General features: G+C 43.8%; 1 protein-coding gene across 1 annotated transcript; it reads right to left on the bottom strand.

Moving 5' to 3' along the window:
• Positions 1-1,509: 1,509 nt before the first annotated feature.
• LOC125512259 (two-component response regulator ORR27-like) lies at positions 1,510-9,423 on the bottom strand. Its single transcript, XM_048677357.1, has 4 exons — positions 9,242-9,423; positions 8,970-9,134; positions 8,717-8,881; positions 1,510-1,761 (listed from the first exon to the last, which is right to left on the bottom strand). Exons 1-4 carry the CDS (start codon positions 9,387-9,389, stop codon positions 1,724-1,726), a joined length of 516 nt encoding a protein of 171 aa, XP_048533314.1. The 5' UTR covers positions 9,390-9,423; the 3' UTR covers positions 1,510-1,723.
• Between the last annotated feature and the right edge of the window lie 13,814 nt (positions 9,424-23,237).

Below are 23,237 nucleotides of genomic sequence, written 5' to 3'. Positions count from 1 at the left end.
TTGCAATCCATAAAACAAAAAATGATACAATACATCTTCCCGTGTCTCAGGATATGGTATTGCTCTAAGTGAATTCAACCAAATTGAAGATAAGGAGATTTTATAAAGTTTATTAGTTGTGGGATAAAAGTCAAGAACCATTTGGATGCCAAAAAAATCTCGCACATCCCTGCTTTTTGGTCTGAGGAGATGGTTGACTTTGGAGATTAGTTTTGAATGATTGTGAGGTTGTCAGTTGCCTTAGGGGAAATGGGTCGAAATTGAAATCTATAGTGATAATTGAAAACCAAGTTGATAACAAGTGTGTTGTTGGGCTTGATATAGTGGTGTCTTTTGATCCAGGAGGCCCGGGTCTTGGTGGGTTAAAAATATATTTTGGCAATCCGCTTTCCCTTTATTTTGGTTACTTATAAATAGCATGCTTTTATCCTAGGTTGTGGATGAGAGTGAGTTCTCTGGCGTGTTAGGGTTTCCCTGTGAGCCGTCGGCGACTTGTAACTGAGGATATGGTTGAGAACTTTGGCAGACACAGGGGCACTGGGAGATTCAGTAATGAAGGGAGGGGTAATTATAAATATCGTAGGAATTAAGATGAAGGAGACCGAATTAGACACATAAATCCATGAGACGAAAGGGGTGACCTGGTTGAAAAATCTGGTGGTTTAAGTTGAAACTGGCAATTTCTTGATCTGCGAGGACCTCACTCAAATGACGGTGATGCCCAAGGCGGTGGATCTCTTCAACAGGATGGCAGGAGGACTGCAGAAGGGAATTTCTTGCAGCAAGGAAACATGGTAATCTCGGGACACCTTGAGGCTGGGTGTGAGTTGGGTACTGCAATGCATTAACAAGACTTCTAAAAATTGATGGATCCTAAGGGATGGCCATCAGTGGCAAATAGTATGGACTGGGTGTCAACGAGGGTGGAGATGGGCTTGGCATTAAGCATGGATGCAAGCGAGAGTCTGTAAAGCGTATTGTTTCTTGCGAAAAGGTGTTACCTATGAGACTAATCCCAACGACATATAAGGCAAGGTGGGTGGTGGCATTATTGTTTTAGTGAAAGGTGAATAATGAGGAGCCGCCTAGGGAGAGGGGATGAGTGCTGAACCGCATAGACCAGGCACAAAGTGCTTTCTTAAGGCCATATGGGTACTTGTGCAGTCAAAGAAACCTGAAGGTTGGCGAGTATAGATTGTTTCGAGAAGAAAACTATCGAGAGAAAATAGTTGTAGCTTGTGGTTGATGAATTTTCACCACCTTTATTGTTTTCCATTTATTTGAGAGAAACATGGACTTGGTTAAGCACAAAGGTGTAAAAGCATTGGAGGGTAATATCGGCAATAGACTTGTTGTGTAATGGACTAGTTCGGTAATGCTGTGAGTACTCATCAAGAATAATGACATAAAATACATAAGAAGGGAAAATACAACGGGAAAATTTAACAAATCATAATGTATTTTTTGGAGGGGTAGTAGTAGAAAAAAGGGAAGAATCAATACGCAGGTAGGGTTGTCATCCAAACTGGCAAGAATCACAAACAAGAGTTTGCCAAATTTATTTATTACATGATGGAAGTAATTTTGTAGCTACTACAGAAACAGAAGCTTGCCCTGAGTGACTAAGACTTCAATGCCAGAGGTCGCCAGAGGTCGCCAGTTGCAGAGCAAATAATGGTGCCACCTTTTATTCATCGAGAGGAAGTTGTAGATGTCTCCCAAGCTATTTGATCTCAGGGGGATTCTCATTGTTGCTAGCTCCTTGAAAGAGAAACCATAGGGATCAAATTCAAATGAAAAGTAAATATCACAACGAAAATTATTAAATAAAATTAAGTTCTTGATAATAGATGAGGAAATTAAAATTTGTTGAGATCGAAGGAATAACAATAGTAGCCAGTAGTTGTGATGGGGAGCCTCGAACCATTTCCAACTATAATATTAAGGGGAGTGTGCATTAATCGGGAATAAGACTTGTCTCATCAATGTCCGAGGAGGCTTCGTGGTCCATGAACAAATTGTCGGTGGAGTTGGGCTAGTGAGACATTTCTTATTTGAGTTTTCATCATGTAGCATACAACATTTTTTAAGCAAGTATGATCTAAGTATACCTCGACGTAGGCTTGGGATGGAGTGCTTGGATGAGGGTAGAACCAGTAGGAATGACAGCATCCAAGCGCAACGCCACTGGGTTTAGTGGGAAGGTCGCCAACCATGGAGCGAATTTTACGGACCAAGGAAACTAGGGATGTCATGTTGTCCATGGCCCATGTGGTTGGGTGAGCCACGTTTATGACTTCTGATGCGCCTATGCTCCGAGGAGCATCCACTGGGACAACCGTGATTCAAATGGTCATTTATAGAGCATATTCATTGTCTTGTTACCTGCTGCCATGCTCCTAGAAGTTGGCGACTGCATCGCCACTTTTTGGTGAGAGTCATTGTTGATGGTGAGTGTCAGGGTGCCATTGGCATGCTTGTGCCGATACATTGTGATTGCCTTAAGAAACAACAATGAGTGTGCCTAGATGAAGGGGGGAAAGGGCAAATGTAGGTGGAGTATGGAGGCCATTACCTGATATATGGGGCCGAGGCCGCAAATCATCACCAGTGTGAGAGAGTTGTCGGTTACCAGTTTCTCATCGTTGGCGAGGGAGTGGACGAGCGCCCTGAGGCAACAGTAGTAGGTGGCGATGATCATGTGACCTCGAAATGTTGCCTAGAAATTGGTGCCAATGTGGATCGTGCATTTGGTAAGCTTGTCATCGAAGAACACGTGCAGGTGCTACCACAACATGTTGGCTACGTTCTCTATTGACATGTACACATTGTATAGCTCACTAGATATCGTTGCATAGAGACACATGATGATGGTGAGATCTTCCTTGCGCCACTTGATGTCTCAAGATGCAAGATCATACTCATGCTTGAGGTTAAGGCAGTCAAATTTGGTGTCCATGAGTTGAAAGAGATGCTTCCACTTGGTGTAGTTTTTGATGGCCAAGTTGAGTTTGAATGGTGATATTGGTCTGATGCATGGAGGGAGGAGAGAAGGAAGAGTTTCTTACACTGACATGGACAATCCGAAGGTTGCTGCTATCGGAGGACTTGACAGTGGACTTGGTGCCAGTGGGGGACGCAACAGAGTTCTGACATATTGTGAAGGATTAGAAAGGAACTACTCTAATGCTAAGAAATTTTCTGGAAATCAATTTTTATTATATTTACGCTTCTGGGCCATGTATATATAGACATCACATATTAATACAATGGTGAGCTCTACAACCTAATTAAGTACATAATGGTCGATGCGTTAGGCATGGGAGCATCCTAGAGTGTTGGAGCATAAGGTGGTGCTAATGTTGTGCATCTATTGAGATGAGTGCACACCACAAAAGATTGATGGCTCTAGGAGGTGATAATTCCACCTCTCATCCTTTGGTGGAAAGAAAAACAATGTATTCCCCAACATCTAGCATAAGTGTGTTCATTGGAACTAGAGATGTTAAGAGATTTGTCCCCTGAAGACGTGTGAGGGAGGGGTCGCGAGTGAGGAGAACTTGCTAGAAATTTGGCATGATTTTTCAAGGAGAACCCAATGACGAATGTTCCACACCATAATCGTGAGCTTTGTAAACTATTTTATTTCATGGGAAAAAACATCGCAGTGCTAAGGAGCTGATGATCAAGGTAGAACACCACAAAGGCACCTAAGAGAAATGGGTTTGCCACGACATCACAAATATGCATCCAAGAAGTTGAAAACACACACTAGAGGAATCAAGAAATTTGTTGTCTGCTCAAACATTCTTTGCCTTCAACTTGCTGACGATAAATAAAGTCAGAAAAGAGCTACTTTGCCATGAGCTTTTCCTCGGCGGATGGAAAGTTTTTTGCCATCAGCCAAACTCCGTATGTGTCGTCAGCCGAATAATAACAGATGGCAAAGAAAAGAATCTTTGCCATCAGCCAAAATCCATCTTTGCCGTTAGCCTCAAACATCACAGCCGGCAAATAAATGGGTAAATATTAGAAAAAACACAGGCGCGCTGCTCGTCCTCCTCTGTCGAGGCTGAAGAGAGATGGGGCCATTGCATCATGCTCCTCGTGGGGAAGACGCCAGGTGGCACATATATGGCAAGGAGGCGGGGTGTTGGCACCGGGTTTGAGGCAGTGCCAGGGAGGAGGTGCAGATTCAAGGTGCAAGTGGGCAAGCCCCGGGTCTTGTCGTCAGGGAGTTTTGCAGGCTGCGTGGTTGGATGGATCCATGTGCAGGGAACTTCGTAGGATGACGACGAGTCACGGGTGATGGAGGGAGCTTCCGGGTGGCAGCCATGTCCTTTGAGGAGAGACAGAGACAGAGATCTGGGAGAGAGAGAAACATTGGAGAGAGGAAGAGCCATGAGAAGAAAGGGAAGGGGGGAGGAAGGTGAAGGTGACACATGATGGGCGGCGGTGCTCCGGTGGCTTCGATCACCGGCGTCGGCCTCCGGCAAGGAGAAGGCGGCTTTCTTGGGTCAGGAAAGGGCGACGAGAAGGAGGTCCTCGAGCGGCACCAGGAGGAAGGTCGTGTGGCGGCGCGGTGCAAGGGCTGGGCAAGAGGTGATGCAGCGACACAGGGATGGAGGTGGTGTGACGGTGCAGCATGGGGCGGGAGGTGGTGTGGCGACACAGGGCAGGGCAAGAGGTGGTGCGGCAGCATGCATCGAGATGCAGGTGCGGCAATGATCCGGCGTGGAGCGGGAGGTGGTGCAGCGGCGCGGGAAGGGAGGTGGTGTGATGGTGTGGGGCGGGAGGTGGTGTGGCGCCGGGAGAAGGGAGAGAGGTGCATGTTGGGTGGAGTTGGGCAAGTACGTGCGTGCGTGGGGGGTGGTGTGGTTCCACATCATAAATCTGCGTGATCGATCCGCGGGATGTGCTTTCTCTTGCCAACGACCAGAAAAAACTGACGGCAAAGTCTGTCTTTCCTATCAGTCAAATAAAAACATATGGCTAAGTTTGTCTTTGCTCCTAGTCAAATAAAAAATATGACAAAGTCTCTCTTGGCCGCCTGTCAAATAAAAACAGACAGCAAAGTGAGCACTTTGCTGACATTAGAAATTTGCCGTCACTTTTTCTCTATTTTGCTGTCAGCCCCGATAAAAAGCTGACAGAAAGAGCTCCACAGACGGCAAATTTCCTGATACCTGTAGTGACACATACACACAACCCTGGTACAACTTGTCATCAAGTTATTAAGGAGACATGTACTTGATACTTCCACTCTAACTCATGGTGCACATGAGTGCACCGAAGAGAAATGACGGTGCACTCCAAGATAGCGACGACAATGTGATCGTCCACCATGCCATCCTCTGCCTTACCCAAAAGAATGAAAGAGGTTGACCACGTTCTTGAGGGTCTTCAGTCAAAAAGAGACGGTGCCATGAAGCCCCCTGATCTTAGAAGCAGGCACCATCATCTGAAAGAAGGGCTCAGATGTCTTATTCATAGGGTGATGAATATAACAAGCCATGAACACGACATCAAGATGGTGCTTCTTGCGCACCAACATCTTCTGTGTGCTAGAGGGCTGAAAATCCCCGGCCACCGGCTTAGCATTGTCGATTTTGAGCTCACTCTAGCATTTGTGACGGCTGCCAACTCTTGCACCACTTGCAGCTAACACGGGCGGTGTTTGGATTAAGGTCTAAGGACTATAAAGGGTGAACAGTGCTATAAAATAATTATATCCTAATTTTAGGGTAGGAAGTTTTTAGCACAAGACAACAAGGACAACACAAGCTTAAGTACTTAACAAGCATCTAGTTATAGAACATGATAGGATCTCAAGTGACCCCTAACCATCTAGGATGCGCTCACTAGCCAAGAGTAACAAGCAAAGAAAAGTAACTTGATAAGAACTCCCAGAATGATCTTCAATCAAAAATTCTCTAAAGAATCAAATGGGTCACTCTCACCAGAATAGGAATTTCATGAAAGAGATGTAGGTATGCAAGAAAGGGGAGTTCCTGGCCTTGGAAGAATCAAAGAAGTGAACATGGAACCACCCAGAACTTCTTTTCTTAAGTGTGATGAAGTGGAGTGGTTTGAATAGGTGGATTGAGTGAGTGAAATGACTAAGGGTGGAAAGGAATGGTTGCAACCATGGATGGGTATGGTAGGCTATTTGTGGATAAAGTTCCAAAATATAGATGTTACTGCAAAAAAATAAGTAACCATGCGTGGAAGGACTGGTAGTAGTTTATGGAACAACCAAGACAATTCAAATAAATTTGAATGGCCACAACAATGTTCAGGGACCAAATAAAGTAAACCACTCAGAAGTACCACTGAATGAATAAGTAGAGGTTTCGACTGAAAAGGATAACACATTTCGGCAAAGGCACAACTACTCAGAAAGTACCATGTAAAACCAATTGCTTGGTAGTACCATAGTGAGGGAGTAGTTCTTAGAATAAGAATCTGCAGAAAGGAGCAGCTCGGAAGTTCCACTTGAAAACGAAGCGAAATTACTGGACATATATTTTGCCCGACAGACAAATAAATCATGACAACTCGAAATTGCCGATGAGAAGTATTGTGGTCGACAGCGACATAGTACAGAAAATGCTTCAAAGTGGATTTCTCAGCAGTTCCGAAAAAAATGAATAGCGGTTCTTAAGTATTGAAAACTATTTTCTCTGAGTATGAATAGCCCAAAGTGGCGCATAGTATGGGAAGATAAATCTTCAGATGTACCGGGGCTTAGAGAAACCCATACAAGGGGAATGGCTAGGAAGTGGATTTTAGAGGAATGATGTGTTTTGGCTCCCAGACTCAGATGAGCCCATGAGTGAACAAAAAATCATTTAAAATTCTAAATTAATTCAAAAAATTCAGATTCTTTTGTAGAGAAAGATGCCTAGGTGCGTGATGTACGTGCCAAATTTCAGAACATTTGGATGTCTGAGTAGCTCTCGGCAACAAGGACAAATTTCGGGTCTATGAAAAAGTTTACTGCTTGTGCACTGTTCAAATCTGATTTTTTTTTGCTGAGAGCTACTCGGGTGTCCAAATGCATGGAATTTTGGCACACACTTCACTCATTCCAATATCTTCCATGCAAAAAAATTGGATTTTTTTATTTTCCTAGTATTATTTTAAAATTTATTGTTCATCAGGTGCAAATGAGCCTAGGCTCATAATTGGATATTCGACTTTGGAGGACTTTGTCTTATAATCTATTCTTTGGTTTTAAAACAAAGTACTTAGCTCTTGCCCCATTTCATAGTACGATTGTCCTACACTCAATGTGAACCCTGGATTCGGTAAACGCCTAGAAAAATACATGTTAAGAGCTTCAAGAGGACAAAAACTAGAGAAGATGTTCGTGGGGTCATGAATGATACTTCACCTTTAGCCCAAGACTTGAATAGGAAAATTAGTCCTACTCCCCGAAATAAACTCATTCAATACATTACTACATTAGTCATCTCAGTTTTGTCGTAAAACAACCAATTGGAATGTGTAGCCCGCCTACAATCAGCAAGCGGTGGTTTAGTCGGTTCCAACAATGGGCAGCCACTTGCGGCGCGGCGGCCCTAGGTTGCAGCAACACAACACTGCCCTTGAAGTAGCACGTGTCACTTGGATTAGCAGACGGTGGTGGAATGATAGCCTAGAGATGGAAGAGGTGATCGGGACAAGTGAGATTTTGTAGGTGATGATGGAGTATAGCGTGAGGTAGGAGGGGTGAGGGAGGGGGGTGAGTAGGGGAAGATGAATAGATAGGGATAAGGCAAGCGGGCACTTCACATAAGGCCCAGTACTGCGGCACATGGCGAGCTGTTGAGTCGGTCAATGCAAGTGCGCAATCAGCTGCCTAATTGGAATCGCACCTTGATTATACTACATCGATCGGGGCTAGTTTAATGTCCTACATTAATTAGGCCAAGCTCGATTGAAATCATTCCTTTAATGAAATATATTAATCATTTCCCAATGTAAAGCTTTGAAACAAAAACAAAATTTGAAAACAGTCAACAAATAGCATGAAACTCAAAAAGACCATGGACAATGGATCCATGCAAAGAATACCCCGTGCATAGTAGGAATTGCATTTCTGATGACCATCCAAACTAAGGCCTGACAGGGTGAGAGAGGTTTTGGGCTCGGGGAGAGCTTCGCCAGGCGTGACAAGTGAATGGGCCGAGCTAGGCTCGGCACATTCCAGCTCAGCGCAAAAACGCACGCTGCGGCCCTGTCCAACGCTTGCTAGACATACTTTTGTCCAGTGGCCAGAAGCATGTGCACAACGAGGACGACGGACGCCAGCAGCCAGCCCACGCCCACGCGGACGCCGGGCAAGGCGCGCGGCCATGCCCAAGCCTCGCCCGTGCAGGCCGATGCCGATACCGAGGCGAAACTCCCACTGACGTCTCACTCGTTAATTAAGACGGGCACTCGCAAACCTACCTATCTATATATACATGGAAATGCTTGCATGTTACTCCCTCTGTAAACTAATATAAAACCGTTTAGATCATTATTTTAGTATTCTAAACGCTTTTATATTAGTTTACGGAGGGAGTACAAGTGAAATCTTCAACAAGCACCCAGAAACTAATTAACAGAGCAGAAACGGATCATGTACGATGCAGCCACAACAAACAGCCAAACATGGTGGAGATAGTAAAAGATGGTTGACCATCCGTTAGAAACATATGTGACGCACCTTCTACCCCCTCGTTAGGGTCGTCCACTTCTAATCCCCTCTGCATGTCGACATGGAACCATATATTGCGCACCTCCTGGTAGCACATAGGCTTTGGCATGAAGTCACAGGCGCCTTCATTGATTGTCCTCATCACCATCTCCTTGGAATAGTCGGCGGAGAAAACTGCACAAACACATGCAGGATTGCACATCAGTATGTACCGTTACTAACCTCACAGTAACCATGCATGCATATGTGTGCGGATACTCACTGATGACTGGGTAATGATCCCGAACGCGCTTGAGGAGGTCGAAGCCATCGAATCCATCTCCTTCTTCGCCACCGTGCACGACGGTCATGATGATGTCGAAGTGGAAGCCCTCTCCATTCTCCTCCACCTCTTTCAGCGCTTCTCTCGGCGACGCTTTCGCCGTCACTACATGACACAAACACGTACGTACAAGGTGATCCAGATCTCACAAGAACAGTTAGAGGAGACATGCAAAACTAAGGCAAGCAGATCTAAGATGACCGCCTAGTTACCTTTGTAGCCGCACCTCTCGAGGATTTGCGTCAAGTGCTCAAGGTCGTTCGGGTCGTCCTCCACCACGAGGACCCTCATCCCGACGGGGAAATGCTGGGGCAAAGTGTCCCTGCTGACACCAGAAGGGAAGGCGTTGCCGTTCTCCATAGCACGCACACACCTTGCGCTCTTCAGAAGGTACTGCTGGTTATAGAAAGAGAGCAGAGAAGGCATGTGGATACAACTCGATATATAAAGCCAGCCGCAAGCCTCTTTTTTCCTCACGAAACAGAGTAGAGTAATGCACTAAGATTTGCCATATATAACTTAATTAATGCAGTACATTAAAACTATATATAATGTATTAATACTAGTAGCCTTTCCAATTAATAAAGTATATTAAAGATAGATGATTCCAATCGTACCATTAACAGTTGCTTAATTAATGTAGTGCATTAAAACTCAATATAATGTATTAATACTCCATATAATGTATTAGAACTCTATATAAGGCGGGTCATAGTGGGGTAATTTAAACTAGTAACATGTATATGTTACTGGTCTATATGTTATTACCTTCATAGTGGGTGGTGTCATAAGTGTGATAACATAGATGTGCTCATTTATTACTTTGTAGAGTCATTTTGCATTGGAAAGCGCTATGTGATGGTACTTCCTCCGTCACGGTTTAGAAGACGTGCTTGAAAATTCTCTGGGACCTAGATGGTTATCTATTGGTTATGGTATGGGCTAAAAAATAGCATTCACACTACGCATGCATATAGAAATAGTATATCGGAGTACTAATTAGCTACTAGAAATAAATGCAATGCGCCCTAAACCTTGTCTATTGTGGAAACGCACGCAAATTTAACTGTGCCTTCTAAACCGTGACGGAGAGAGTAGTAACATATTATGTTACTTTATTAGCCTCTCTCCTTATTAATTACTTGCCACTTCATTTTTTTGCTTATGTGGCATCTATGTTACTCTTTAAGTTACTCCCACTATGACCAGCCTAATGCAGTAACCTTCCAAATTAATGCAGTATGTCAAAGGTAGAGGATTCCAATCATGTAATCGGACGCCTCGACTACTTGTTTAATTCTAAAAAATGTTCATGTCATTCAAAAAACAGGTACGATGCATTTAGATAAAGTTTCACGACTTTAACTATTATGGTCATGACGTTTAATAAATATTAATACAATGTAAAATATATCCGCAGAGTTAAAAAATGTTTTGTATCAGTAAAAAAAATCAACGTGTATTTGAATATTGTTTCATAGTTATTGGAAGAAATGTACAAAAGATGTATTTGAAAACAAAATCATATATCTAAAATAAGTTTAACGTGTATAAAAAGGTTTTCATATGTATCTGTACCAATATAAAAAGACCTAAAGAAACAGATCCAACTGATCTCGACCATCAAACTAAGTCAATCCAACGACCTAGATTACTCCAATGACAAGCGTTCAACGTGTTTAACGTGCAATTAATATCATACCAAATATTAGACTAATAACAAAATTAACACACAAATAATAGCATACCTAATATCCGCGTGCAATTAATATGTTGCCTAAATAATAACGTGCATTGCACGTGCGCATTTACTAGTACTAAAAGTGTACAATGTGTATGAAAAAAAAGTAAATAATGTATCTGAAAATTGTAAACATGTATAAATGCATTTTACATGTATACCAAAAATGTCCAATGTTACGAAAAATGGCTATCAAAACACATATTTGAAAACAATGTTAATTATGTATTTCAAAAGTGTTAAATGCATATATATAGGGTCGCGCTATTCGTCACCCTGGGTGAGAAATAGTTATTCTTCACCACCCCGCCCCCCTCTATTTTACCATCAATGCACCGTAATTTTAAGTTCCGTATGTTTTGTCGTATTTCCGACGCAAAAAGGAACCGTAAAAAAAATATATAATTACCGTAAAAAATATTTTATGTTATGTAAAATTACAAACGTAAAAATATAATCTAAAATACACATAAACTACAAATTTTCTTGTCTTATGACCTATATTTTTATTTTCTTATATCAAATTTTACGTAGTGAATCAATAAGATTATGTCCTCAAATTTTACGTAGTATCTATTTAAATTCGAAATGTAATTTAATTATGAAATGATCGTAAGATTACCTCGGATGAAGAATAACTTATTCTGCACCCTGGATGATGAATAGTAACACATAGATGAATCTTTTATACCACATAGATGAATCTTTTATAGCTTATTATTATTTTTAATATACTTCATTAATAATTACTAGATACACTAAAATGGATTTCATGAAAAAAAAATCATGTGTGCCTCATATTTTCAAAGGTTTACGTATATACTTATTTGTTTGTACGTGAAAAAGGTATATTGCAAAAAGTAGGTCGTAAATGATATTTTCTTCAACAAAACTTGTATTGAGGTATCTTAGAATATTTAATGAAGTATATTGAGAATGATAAGGGGTATAATCAATGCATATACGAGGTATATTGAAGATGGGAGTACATACTCCCAAGAGTATAGAAAATGAGTCATATATATATATATATATATATATATATATATATATATATATATATATATATATATATATTTTACGAAAAATGTAGACATGTGCTGGGAAAAAACTGGAAACTCGACAAAGAAACAAATGAACCCCATAAAAAAACCGAAAGGAAACCGCTACAAACTGTGAAAAAATAAATAAGAAAAACACAGGTGGGAAAACTCACGCCGGAGCTATTGTAATGGGCTAGCCCAGTAGTGCGCTACCAGGTCTCTCGAATCGCTTGTCTCTTTGATCACTTGGTCGCTCGTCTCTTCAATCACTCAGGTCGATGCTTGACCGGCAGCCATTAACCGGCAGTTGTTAACCAGACAACCGTTTTGACCTTTGTAAAAATAAATCTGAATTTCAGAAAACAAAATTAAAAAACATGGATTTAAAATAATTCATAGATTTGCAATAAAAAGTTCATGAGTAGGGAAAAAAGTTCACGGAATTCGAAAAAAGTCAAGATATTAGGGAAAAAGTTCATCGGCTTGCAAAAAATTCGTCAATTTTGCAAAAAGTTCATCGGTTTTGGAAACATATTCACGAATTTGAAAAAAAATCATCATTTTTTTAAAAAATCATCAATTTTGTGAATTGGGAATCCAAAACCGGCAGCTTCCACAAATAAAAGAAAGAAGGAAGAAAAAAATAAGTACCCACAACAGGTGAGATGTCCTTGTTTTCTTTTTTGAGAATGTAAGGAATCTCGTCGCACACACCTCTTTTTGAAGGTTAACAGAAAAAGGAAAAATAGACCAGGTCGGCGCGGAACGTGGTGTGCGCCAGTTTGCAGATAACAAATTAACGGGCGGAGAAGGCGCCAAACAGGAGTTGGGCCGGTTTTATTGTATTTCACTAACGGACTCACACCCCCTTCGGCTGAGAGGGCCAATCCATTTAGGAAATCTAGTGTGTTTTCTTCTGCCATTTTTTTTCTTTTTCGGTCTTTTCCTTTTTTCTTAATGTTTTCTATAAGTAAGGTCTTTTTTCAAAATCTAGAAGTTTCTTTAAGTTTGTGAACTTTTTTTAAACCACATGAACTTTTTTAGATTCATGAACTTTGTTTCTAAATTGGTGTATTTTTTTCAATCAGCTAACTTTCTAAACAAATCCTCAAACTTTCAAATTGGTGAACTGTTTTGTCAAATCAATGAACTTTTTTCAAATCCGTAATTATTATAGATTAGTGAAGTTTTTCCAAATTCATGAAGTTTCTTTCAAAAGCATTGAACTATTTAAAATCTTTGAACCTTTTTCTCAGTCCATGAACTTTTTTTCAAATTTGTGAACACTTATTTTATAATTGCAAAAAATTCGAATTCGTAATTCTTCTGAATTTGCAAGCTTTTTCTCTTTTTTTGCGGTTTCATGGGTTTATTGATTTTTTTCTAAAGAACCGATAGTTGACCAGTCAGCTGGTCAACTTTGGACCGGCCAACCATCTATCGCCCGTCTGATGGGCTGGCCCATTTTTTCTTCCGCATGGGTGCCGGTTCCCCTAACCGACGCAGAAGGAGCCGACTAGGACGAATTTTCTTTAGGACATCCCTTTTTTTTGGCTTTTCTTTTTATCGGAGGATCATTGTCTATTAAGGCCTTGTACAATGCAATGTGTTTAGGAGAGGTGCTTAGAAAAATAAATCAAATTTTTTTAAGCACCGGTGCTTATTTATACTGGGCAGATGCTTAATTAGGCGTCTCTCCTATAGAAATAGACATCGGTGCTTCGAAAAAACCCGGTTTATTTTTCTAAGGACCTCCTTAAACACCTAGCATTGTACAAGGCCTAAGAGGATCTCTAGCCGATCCTAGAAATTCGAGTATCCGGCCGAGTAAAGCTTACTAAACTATTTTTACTCCACTAAATTTTGACTAGACATAGTCGACCTCCTAAATTTAGTGAAGTAAATTTTGGTCAAATTAAAAAGAAAATTGTCATCGAAATGCACCCTATTTCATTGAAGGACATATTGATACATCAAAGTACATAATTCACCAATTCTTCGCTAAAAAAATGAAACAGAAAAACTAGAACCACAATTAGACACTTTAATAGAAATCCAACTTTCATAACTACACCCACTAGTTGGATTAATATTTTTTCCATGTCTTTATTTTGAACGTTGTTGATTTTCTCAAGTACCTTCTCGAACTTGCACACTTCTTTCTTCTTCGCTTCCACACAATTCGACATTGCGTCGTCTCGACTCATCTCTAATCTCTCCTCTAGCCGGTCGACTCCTACCTCACTGCCCATGAAATATGCCGTGACCGCAGGTGGCACATTCAGTGTCATTCGGATTTACAGGCCGCCTACAAGGAGATGGACTAGACGGCGGATGAGGTGTTTGGCAAGAGCGACAATGAGGAGGATATCGCCAGCTTCGCCATGGCCGCGCCCCGCCACCACGACCACGAAACAAACACGTCCACTAGCGCCGCCAGCAGCGAGGTAGAGTAGTGCATGGTAGGCCGCCGTCGCTCTAGTCCCAAGAAGGCCACCGCTTCTTCCCTCCCGCTGAAGCTAAGCTTGGCGGCCTATTCATTGTCGGCCGATTAGACGCTCATGCTGCGGAGGCAGAGCTAGAGACTGCCGAAGCAGAACTGGAGACTGTGAAGGTGGACCTGGAGCTTCATTTCATGGTACTCACACCCGGACGGACGTCAGCGATCATCTAGATTAGGTTTAGAGTTGGGTTAGTTAAAATATGTTCCAATGTAATGGATTTTGTCTGGTTTATACGAAAATTAGCTGGTTTCCATGAATTTTGTCCGATTTGTTCAAATCTCATTCGAATTATATGCAGATAGCATTAGATGAGGGGGTTTACATCCATGTACGCATAGCATTGAATGAGGGGTTTAACATCCATGTGCGTGGACTGATTTCCTTTTCATGAACAAATGCGGAAGAAAATCTATAGTGTTGGAGATGCCGTAAATCGGACGGCCAGCCCGTGCGTGCGCGTAGATATATTGATTTTCTTGGTTAGTTTCCTATTGACCTCGCCGCGTGTCGACGGGTACCACCGAAGAGCACCTGGCCTGCGACGTCAGTCCTCCTGCGCCCAGCCATCGGCCACCAGCAAGGCTAGCTGGCTTACGGTGAACGGATAGACGGGAGAGGACAGCATGCTGAAATCTGAGATGGGCTCTAGGCCCATATTGCAATTTCTGAAAAATCTCTAAGGGCCCATGTGGGTTATATGTCACTAGGTGTAGTGGAAAGTTTAGTCCCACCCCGGAAGTGGAAGGTGAGTTGGACCTCCTTATAAGAGTTTCTCTTCTACATGTTATTGAAGCTTGAGAAGAGAAGAGGCCCTCGCGCACTCCTCCTCTGCCTCGCCACGCCACGCCACGCCTCGCCTCGCCTCGTCCCGACGCGACGCGGGTTGCGGGATTGAGCCGAGCTCACACCTACGCGCTTATTTTTGCCAGTCACTAACGGAGAGTTCTCTGACAGCTGGGCCACGATCTGAGACGTCAGATCGTGGGCTGTCACGGACTCGGACGTGGGTCGAGCCCACGTCTCTCCACGCGGCTGCGCCTATAAGTGTGTGGTGTCTCCTAACCCTAGCCGTCACGAACAGATCACATCTGCTCCACGCGCACGTCCACCGTCGTTCCTTTGCTGCTGCTGCCGCCGGTGACTCCATCCCGTCTGCCGCATGCACGGTCGATAGGAGAGCAGGTCTCCGAAACCACGCCCTTCTGGTTCCTGTACGGGGTGAGGGGCGAATAGGTTTTTGGGCAGCGATTACGTGACTGCTCGCTTCCAATCGTCTACTTACTCTACGTCCGTGTCGCCTTCATCATCACCATGTCCACCGACGCCGAACATGCCGCCGCAGAGAAAGTTGAAGCCGACAAGAAGGCCGCCGAAGACGCCGCTGCTGAGGTAACTCGTTTATCCCGCTCATAGTGTTTTCTGTTTTAGCCATGCTAGTGTTATACGTAAATCTTTCTGCAATTAGCGTAGTGTGTGCTAGCTTGACTGAATATAAGTGTGTGTTTATTTGTGTCAATGCCATGCTAGTGATTTACTCATGGATTAATTTAATCGAGAAATTGCCTATTTACTCAACAATCCAAAAACCTATTATGTGTAGGAATTTCTCGGCAAGTGGCTTTGCCGCTGCACTGAAACCGGATAAGTTTACCGGTACATACTTCAAGCGTTGGCAGACTAAGACCACGTTATGGCTCACGGCTATGAACGTGTTCTGGGTCACCGGTGTCTCCACGGGAACGATTGCTCCTGGGTGTCTCCACGGGAACGATTGCTCCTGAACAGGAGAAGGCGTTCAAGGAGGCTACCGTTGTGTTTCTCGGAGCGGTTCTTAGCGTGATCGGAGATAAACTGGTCGACGCATATTTACATGTGCATGTCGCCAAGGACTTGTGGGAGGCACTCGAATCTAAATTCGGGGCCGCCGATGCAGGGAGCGAGATGTATATTATAGAGCAGTTCCACGATTACAAGATGGTTGAAAACCGTCCTGTATTGGAGCAGGCTCATGAGATAATATTCATTCGAATGTTAATGAATCTGAAGTTTGGCATTCACGTCTTTGTCACATTAGTTTTGGTGTTATGACGCGGCTAGCCAAGTTGGATTTAATCCCGAGTTTCACTTTAGCCAAAGGTTCTAAGTGCCTTTCATGTGTGCAAGCTAAGCAACCTCGCAAGCCTCATAAGGCCGCGGAGGAGAGACACCTGGCACCATTAGAACTCATACATTCTGATCTTTGCGAGATGAATGGTGTGTTGACTAAAGGTGGAAAGAGATACTTCATGACATTGATAGATGATTCCACTAGATATTGCTATGTGTATCTGTTAAATACTAAAGATGAGGCTCTACACTACTTTAAAATCTATAAGGCAGTAGTTGAAAACCAACTTGAAAAGAAAATTAAACGAGTCCAGTCAGATCGTGGTGGAGAGTACTTCTCGAGTGAGTTTGATTCCTTCTGTGCGGAACACGACATTATTCATGAGAGGACGCCTCCCTATTCACCCCAGTCAAACGGGGTTGCCGAGCGGAAAAACCGTACTCTAACTGATTTGGTTAACGCCATGTTAGATACATCGGGTTTATCCAAGGCATGGTGGGGGGAGGCTATATTGACGGCATGTCATGTCCTGAATAAAGTTCCGACAAAGGATAATGAGATCACTCCCTATGAGAAATGGGCAAAGAGAAGGACGACACTCTCGTACTTGCGCACTCGGGGCTATTTTGCGAAAGTCAACGTGCCGATCCCCAAAAAGCGTAAGCTTGGACCCAAGACTGTGGACTGCGTTAATTTGGGCTACGCTAAGAATAGCGTTGGCTATAGATTTCTAGTAGTGAAATCTAAGGTACCTGACCAGAAGGTCGGTACAATTATGGAGTCCAAGGATGCTACATTCTTTGAGGATATTTTTCCTATGAGAGATATGCAAAGCACTTCTAGACAGGAATCTGAGGAGACTCCTGAACCTGCCATCCCTATGGAATATTATGAACAAACACATGATGAAAATCCTAAGGAGGATGACGAGGAAACCCTTAGTAGGGGCAAGAGACAAAGGACTGCAAAGACCTTTGGTGATGATTTCTTCGTGTACCTCGTGGATGATACTCCCACTTCTATTTCAGAAGCGTATGCCTCTCCAGAAGCTGACTACTGGAAGGATGCGGTCCGTAGCGAGATGGATTCCATCATGGCTAACGGGACATGGGAGATCACTGACCGTCCCTATGGTTGCAAACCACTGGGATGTAAGTGGGTGTTCAAAAAGAAGCTTAGGCCCGATGGTACGATTGAAAAGTACAAGGCTAGGCTTGTGGCCAAGGGCTATGACCAGCAAGAAGAGGAAGATTTCTTTGATACTTATTCACCTGTGGCTAGACTGACCACCATTCGAGTATTACTCTCGTTGGCGGCCTCACATGGTCTTCTCGTCCATCAGATGGATGTTAAGACGGCTTTTCTAAATGTAGAGCTAAAGGAGGAAATCTACATGCAACAGCCTGATGGCTTTGTGATAGATGGTCAGGAAAGAAAGGTGTGTAGGTTGATAAAATCTTTATATGGCCTGAAACAAGAACCTAAGCAATGGCATGATAAGTTTAATACAACTCTGACATCTGTTGGTTTCGTTGTTAATGAGGCTGACAAATGTGTATACTATCGCCATGGTGGGGGCGAAGGAGTTATACTGTGCTTGTATGTTGATGACATACTGATATTCGGAACAAACCTCAAAGTCATTGAGGAGGTCAAATCGTTTCTATCTCAGAACTTTGAGATGAAAGACCATGGTGTGGCTGATGTTATCTTGAACATCAAGCTACTGAGAGATAATGAGGGTGGGATCACACTTCTGCAATCCCATTACATTGAGAACGTGATGAGTCGTTTTGGATATTCGGACTCCACACCATCTCAAACACCATATGATCCTAGCGTATTGATTCAAAAGTCCAAAGGCATGGCTAAAGATCAATTGAGATACTCTCAAATCATTGGTTCACTAATGTACCTAGCGAGCGCAACGAGGCCCGACATCGCGTTAAATGTCAGCAAACTGAGCCGGTTTGTTTCCAAACCGGGTGATGTACATTGGCATCCTGTTGAGAGAGTTATGCGCTATCTGAAAGGTACTATGAACTATGGACTTCACTATACCGGATACCCATCGGTACTTGAAGGGTATAGTGATGCGAATTGGATCTCTGATGCTGATGAGATGAAGGCCACAACTGGGTATATGTTTACTCTTGGAGGTGGCGCTGTTTCCTGGAAGTCTTGCAAGCAAACGATCTTAACGAGATCGACAATGGAAGCAGAATTAACGGCATTAGACACATCTAGTGTTGAAGCGAGATGGCTTCGAGATCTTTTGATGGACTTGCCATTGGTTGATAAACCGGTTCCAGCTATCCTTATGAACTGTGACAATCAGACTGTCATCACCAAGGTGAAGAGTTCAAAGGACAACATGAAGTCCACCAAACACATAAGAATGAGATTAAAAGCTGTCAGAAAATTAAGAAACTCCGGAGTGATAGCGTTGGACTATGTCCATACGGCTAAGAATCTGGCAGATCCCTTTACAAAAGGGCTATCACATGTTGTGATAGATAATGCATCGAGGGAGATGGGTATGAGACCCACATGAGTTGCCATGGTGGTAACCCAACCTATGTGATCGAAGATCCCGTGAACTAGGACCTGGGAAAACAAGCCAGTGGTGAACTGAGGAGAGTATCCGTTGGAGATGCAATACTCTCGATACTGTATGGTAGGATGACTACGGTCTTAATGTGTTCCAAAGCTTATAAAAGCAAGATGCTATCCTATAGAGCGATCTTTGGAGGAACACACCTATATGAGCCCGACTGCTGGTCACAGTCTATCAGATTGGGGTGATCTCTAGTAAGCTCATGAATAGGCCAGGAGTGTGACTTATATGCTCCACCCGAGGGGTCAGCCTTCGGCAGCCCAGTACTAGTAAGACATGTAGTGAAACTTCTTTACGCCAAACTGACAATTCAAGGCATGGTCCATTGTTCAGTTGTGAAGGACTGTAGCCACTTGTTCTAGGTGAAGTTCAACCTTAACAGGTCTTCATTGAAACACTGGTATGTCGAAACAGCAATTGGAACAGAGGACACAATGGGCCCTCGAGATCTGGTGGGGGATTGCTGAAATCTGAGATGGGCTCTAGGCCCATATTGCAATTTCTAAAAAATCTCTAAGGGCCCATGTGGGTTATATGGCACTAGGTGTAGTGGGAAGTTTAGTCCCACCTGGGAAGTGGAAGGAGAGTTCGAGTGGTTTATAAGGGTTTCTCTTCTACATGCTATTGGAGCTTGAGAAGAGAAGAGGCCCTCGCGCACTCCTCCTCCGCCGCCCACCTCGCCACGCCACGCCACGCCTCGTCACGACGCGCCGTGGGTTGCGGGATTGAGCCGAGTCGAGCTCACACCTACGCGCTTATTTTTGCCAGTCACTAACGGAGAGTTTTCTGACAGCTGGGCCACGATCTGAGACGTCGGATCGTGGGCTGTCACGGACTCGGACGTGGGTCGAGCCCACGTCTCTCCACGCGGCTGCGCCTATAGGTATGCGGTGTCTCCTAACCCTAGCCGCCATGAACAGATCACATCTGCTCACGCGCACGCCCACCGTCGTTCCTTCGCTGCAGCTGCCGCCGGTGACTCCATCCCGTCCGCCGCGTACACGGTCGACGGGAGAGCAGGTCTCCGAAACCACGCCCTTCTGGTTCCTGTACGGGGTGAGGGGCAAATAGGTTTTTGGGCAGCGATTACGCGACTGGTCGCTTCTGATCGTCTACTTCCTCTACGTCCGCGTCGCCTTCATCATCACCATGTCCACCGACGCCGACCGTGCCACCGCCGAGAAAGCTGAAGCCGACAAGAAGGCCGCCGAGGACGCCGCTGCTGCCACCGAAGCCGCGGCCTATGCGTGGCCTACTGGAGGGTATAAGTCGTTTATCCCGCTCCTGATTATTTTCATATTAGCAGTACTAGCAGTATGTGTAGATTTGTCTACTGTTTTCTTAGTACGTGCATGTTTAGATCAGAGTCAGTACGTCATCAACTTAGTCAATGCCATGCTAGTGATTTACTGATGGATTAATTTAATCAAGAAATTGCCTATTTACTCGACAATCCAAAAACCTATTATGTGAGGGATTTCTCGGCAAGTGGCTTTGCCGCTGCACTGAAACCGGATAAGTTTATCGGTACATACTTCAAGCGTTGGCAGACTAAGACCACGTTATGGCTCTTGGCTATGAACGTGTTCTGGGTCACCGGTGTCTCCACGGGAACGATTGCTCCTGAACAGGAGAAGGCGTTCAAGGAGGCTACCGTTGTGTTTCTCGGAGCGGTTCTTAGCGTGATCGGAGATAAACTGGTCGACGCATATTTACATGTGCATGTCGCCAAGGACTTGTGGGAGGCGCTCGAATCTAAATTCGGGGCCGCCGATGCAGGGAGCGAGATGTATATTATAGAGCAGTTCCACGATTACAAGATGGTTGAAAACCGTCCTGTATTGGAGCAGGCTCATGAGATAATATTCATTCGAATGTTAATGAATTTGAAGTTTGGAATTCACGTCTTTGTCACATTAGTTTTGGTGTTATGACGTGGCTAGCCAAGTTGGATTTAATCCCGAGTTTCACTTTAGCCAAAGGTTCTAAGTGCCTTTCATGTGTGCAAGCTAAGCAACCTCACAAGCCTCATAAGGCCGCGGAGGAGAGACACCTGGCACCATTAGAACTCATACATTTTGATCTTTGCGAGATGAATGGTGTGTTGACTAAAGGTGGAAAGAGATACTTCATGACATTGATAGATGATTCCACTAGATATTGCTATGTGTATATGTTAAATACTAAAGATGAGGCTCTACACTACTTTAAAATCTATAAGGCAGAAGTTGAAAATCAACTTGAAAAGAAAATTAAACGAGTCCGGTCAGATCGTGGTGGAGAGTACTTCTCGAGTGAGTTTGATTCCTTCTGTGCGGAACACGGCATTATTCATGAGAGGACGCCTCCCTATTCACCCCAGTCAAACGGGGTTGCCGAGCGGAAAAACCGTACTCTAACTGATTTGGTTAATGCCATGTTAGATACATCGGGTTTATCCAAGGCATGGTGGGGGGAGGCTATATTGACGGCATGTCATGTCCTGAATAAAGTTCCGACAAAGGATAATGAGATCACTCCCTATGAGAAATGGGCATAGAGAAGGACGACACTCTCGTACTTGCGCACTTGGGGCTGTTTGGCGAAAGTCAACGTGCCGATCCCCAAAAAGCGTAAGCTTGGACCCAAGACTGTGGACTGCGTTAGTTTGGGCTACGCTAAGAACAACGTTGGCTATAGATTTCTAGTAGTGAAATCTGAGATACCAGACCAAAAGGTCAGTACAATTATGGAGTCTAAGGATGCTACATTCTTTGAGGATATTTTTCCTAGAGAGATATGCAAAGCACTTCTAGCCAAGAATCTGAGGAGACTCCTGAACCTACCATCCCTATGGAATATTATGAACAAACTGAAGGAAATATGCCCTAGAGGCAATAATAAAGTTATTATTTATTTCCTTATATCATGATAAATGTTTATTATTCATGCTAGAATTGTATTAACCGGAAACATAATACATGTGTGAATACATAGACAAACAGAGTGTCACTAGTATGCCTCTACTTGACTAGCTCGTTAATCAAAGATGGTTATGTTTCCTAACCATGGACAAAGGAGTTGTTATTTGATTAACGAGATCATATCATTAGTTGAATGATCTGATTGACATGACCCATTCCATTAGCTTAGCACCCGATCGTTTAGTATGTTGCTATTGCTTTCTTCATGACTTATACATGTTCCTATGACTACGAGATTATGCAACTCCCGTTTGCCGGAGGAACACTTTGTGTGCTACCAAACATCACAACGTAAATGGGTGATTATAAAGGTGCTCTAGAGGTGTCTCCAAAGGTAGATGTTGGGTTGGCGTATTTCGAGATTAGGATTTGTCACTCCGATTGTCGGAGAGGTATCTCTGGGCCCTCTCGGTAATGCACATCACATAAGCCTTGAAAGCATTGCAACTAATATGTTAGTTGTGAGATAATGTATTACGGAACGAGTAAAGAGACTTGCCGGTAACGAGATTGAACTAGGTATTGGATCGAATCTCGGGCAAGATAACTACGCATACAATGGGAACGGGAGGTATTTTTATCGAGTCTGACGGATAAAGGATAGTTCGGTGGGTGAGATAGTGGGTAGGAGCCCGAGGTGATAGGAGCGCAGTGTCCCGGCTGAGTGGTGTATGGCCGGGAGAGTTGTGTCGTCAGTCTGTCTAATTTGTTGCTCGGGGAACCATAGGGTCCGCACGCTTAACGTTACGTGATGACAGTTGATTATGAGTTTATGCATTTTGATGTACCGAAGTTAGTTCGGAGTCCCGGATGTGATCACGGACATGACGAGGAGTCTCGAAATGGTCGAGACATAAAGATTGATATATTGGATGACTATATTCGGACACCGGAAGCGTTCCTGGAGAAGTTTCGGATAAAACCGGAGACCGGGGGGTTACCGGAACCCCCCGGGGGGTTAATGGGCCTCATGGGCCTAAAGTGGAGAAGAGGAAGGGGCTGCCAGGGCAGGCCGCGCGCCCCCTCTCCCCCTAGTCCGAATTGGACAAGGAGGGAGGGGCGGCGCCCCCCCTTTCCTCCTCTCCTCCTCTCTCCTACTTGGACAAGGAAAGGGAGGGGAGTCCTACTCCGGTAGGAGTAGGACTCCTCCTGCGCGCCTCCTCTAGGCTGGCCGCACCCCCCCTTGGATCCTTTATATACGGAGGCAGGGGGCACCCTAGAACACACAGTTGA

This window comes from Triticum urartu, chromosome 6, assembly GCF_003073215.2.
Source record: "Triticum urartu cultivar G1812 chromosome 6, Tu2.1, whole genome shotgun sequence".
Lineage (NCBI taxonomy): Eukaryota > Viridiplantae > Streptophyta > Magnoliopsida > Poales > Poaceae > Triticum > Triticum urartu.
This window is presented reverse-complemented; position numbering and strand designations above follow the sequence as displayed.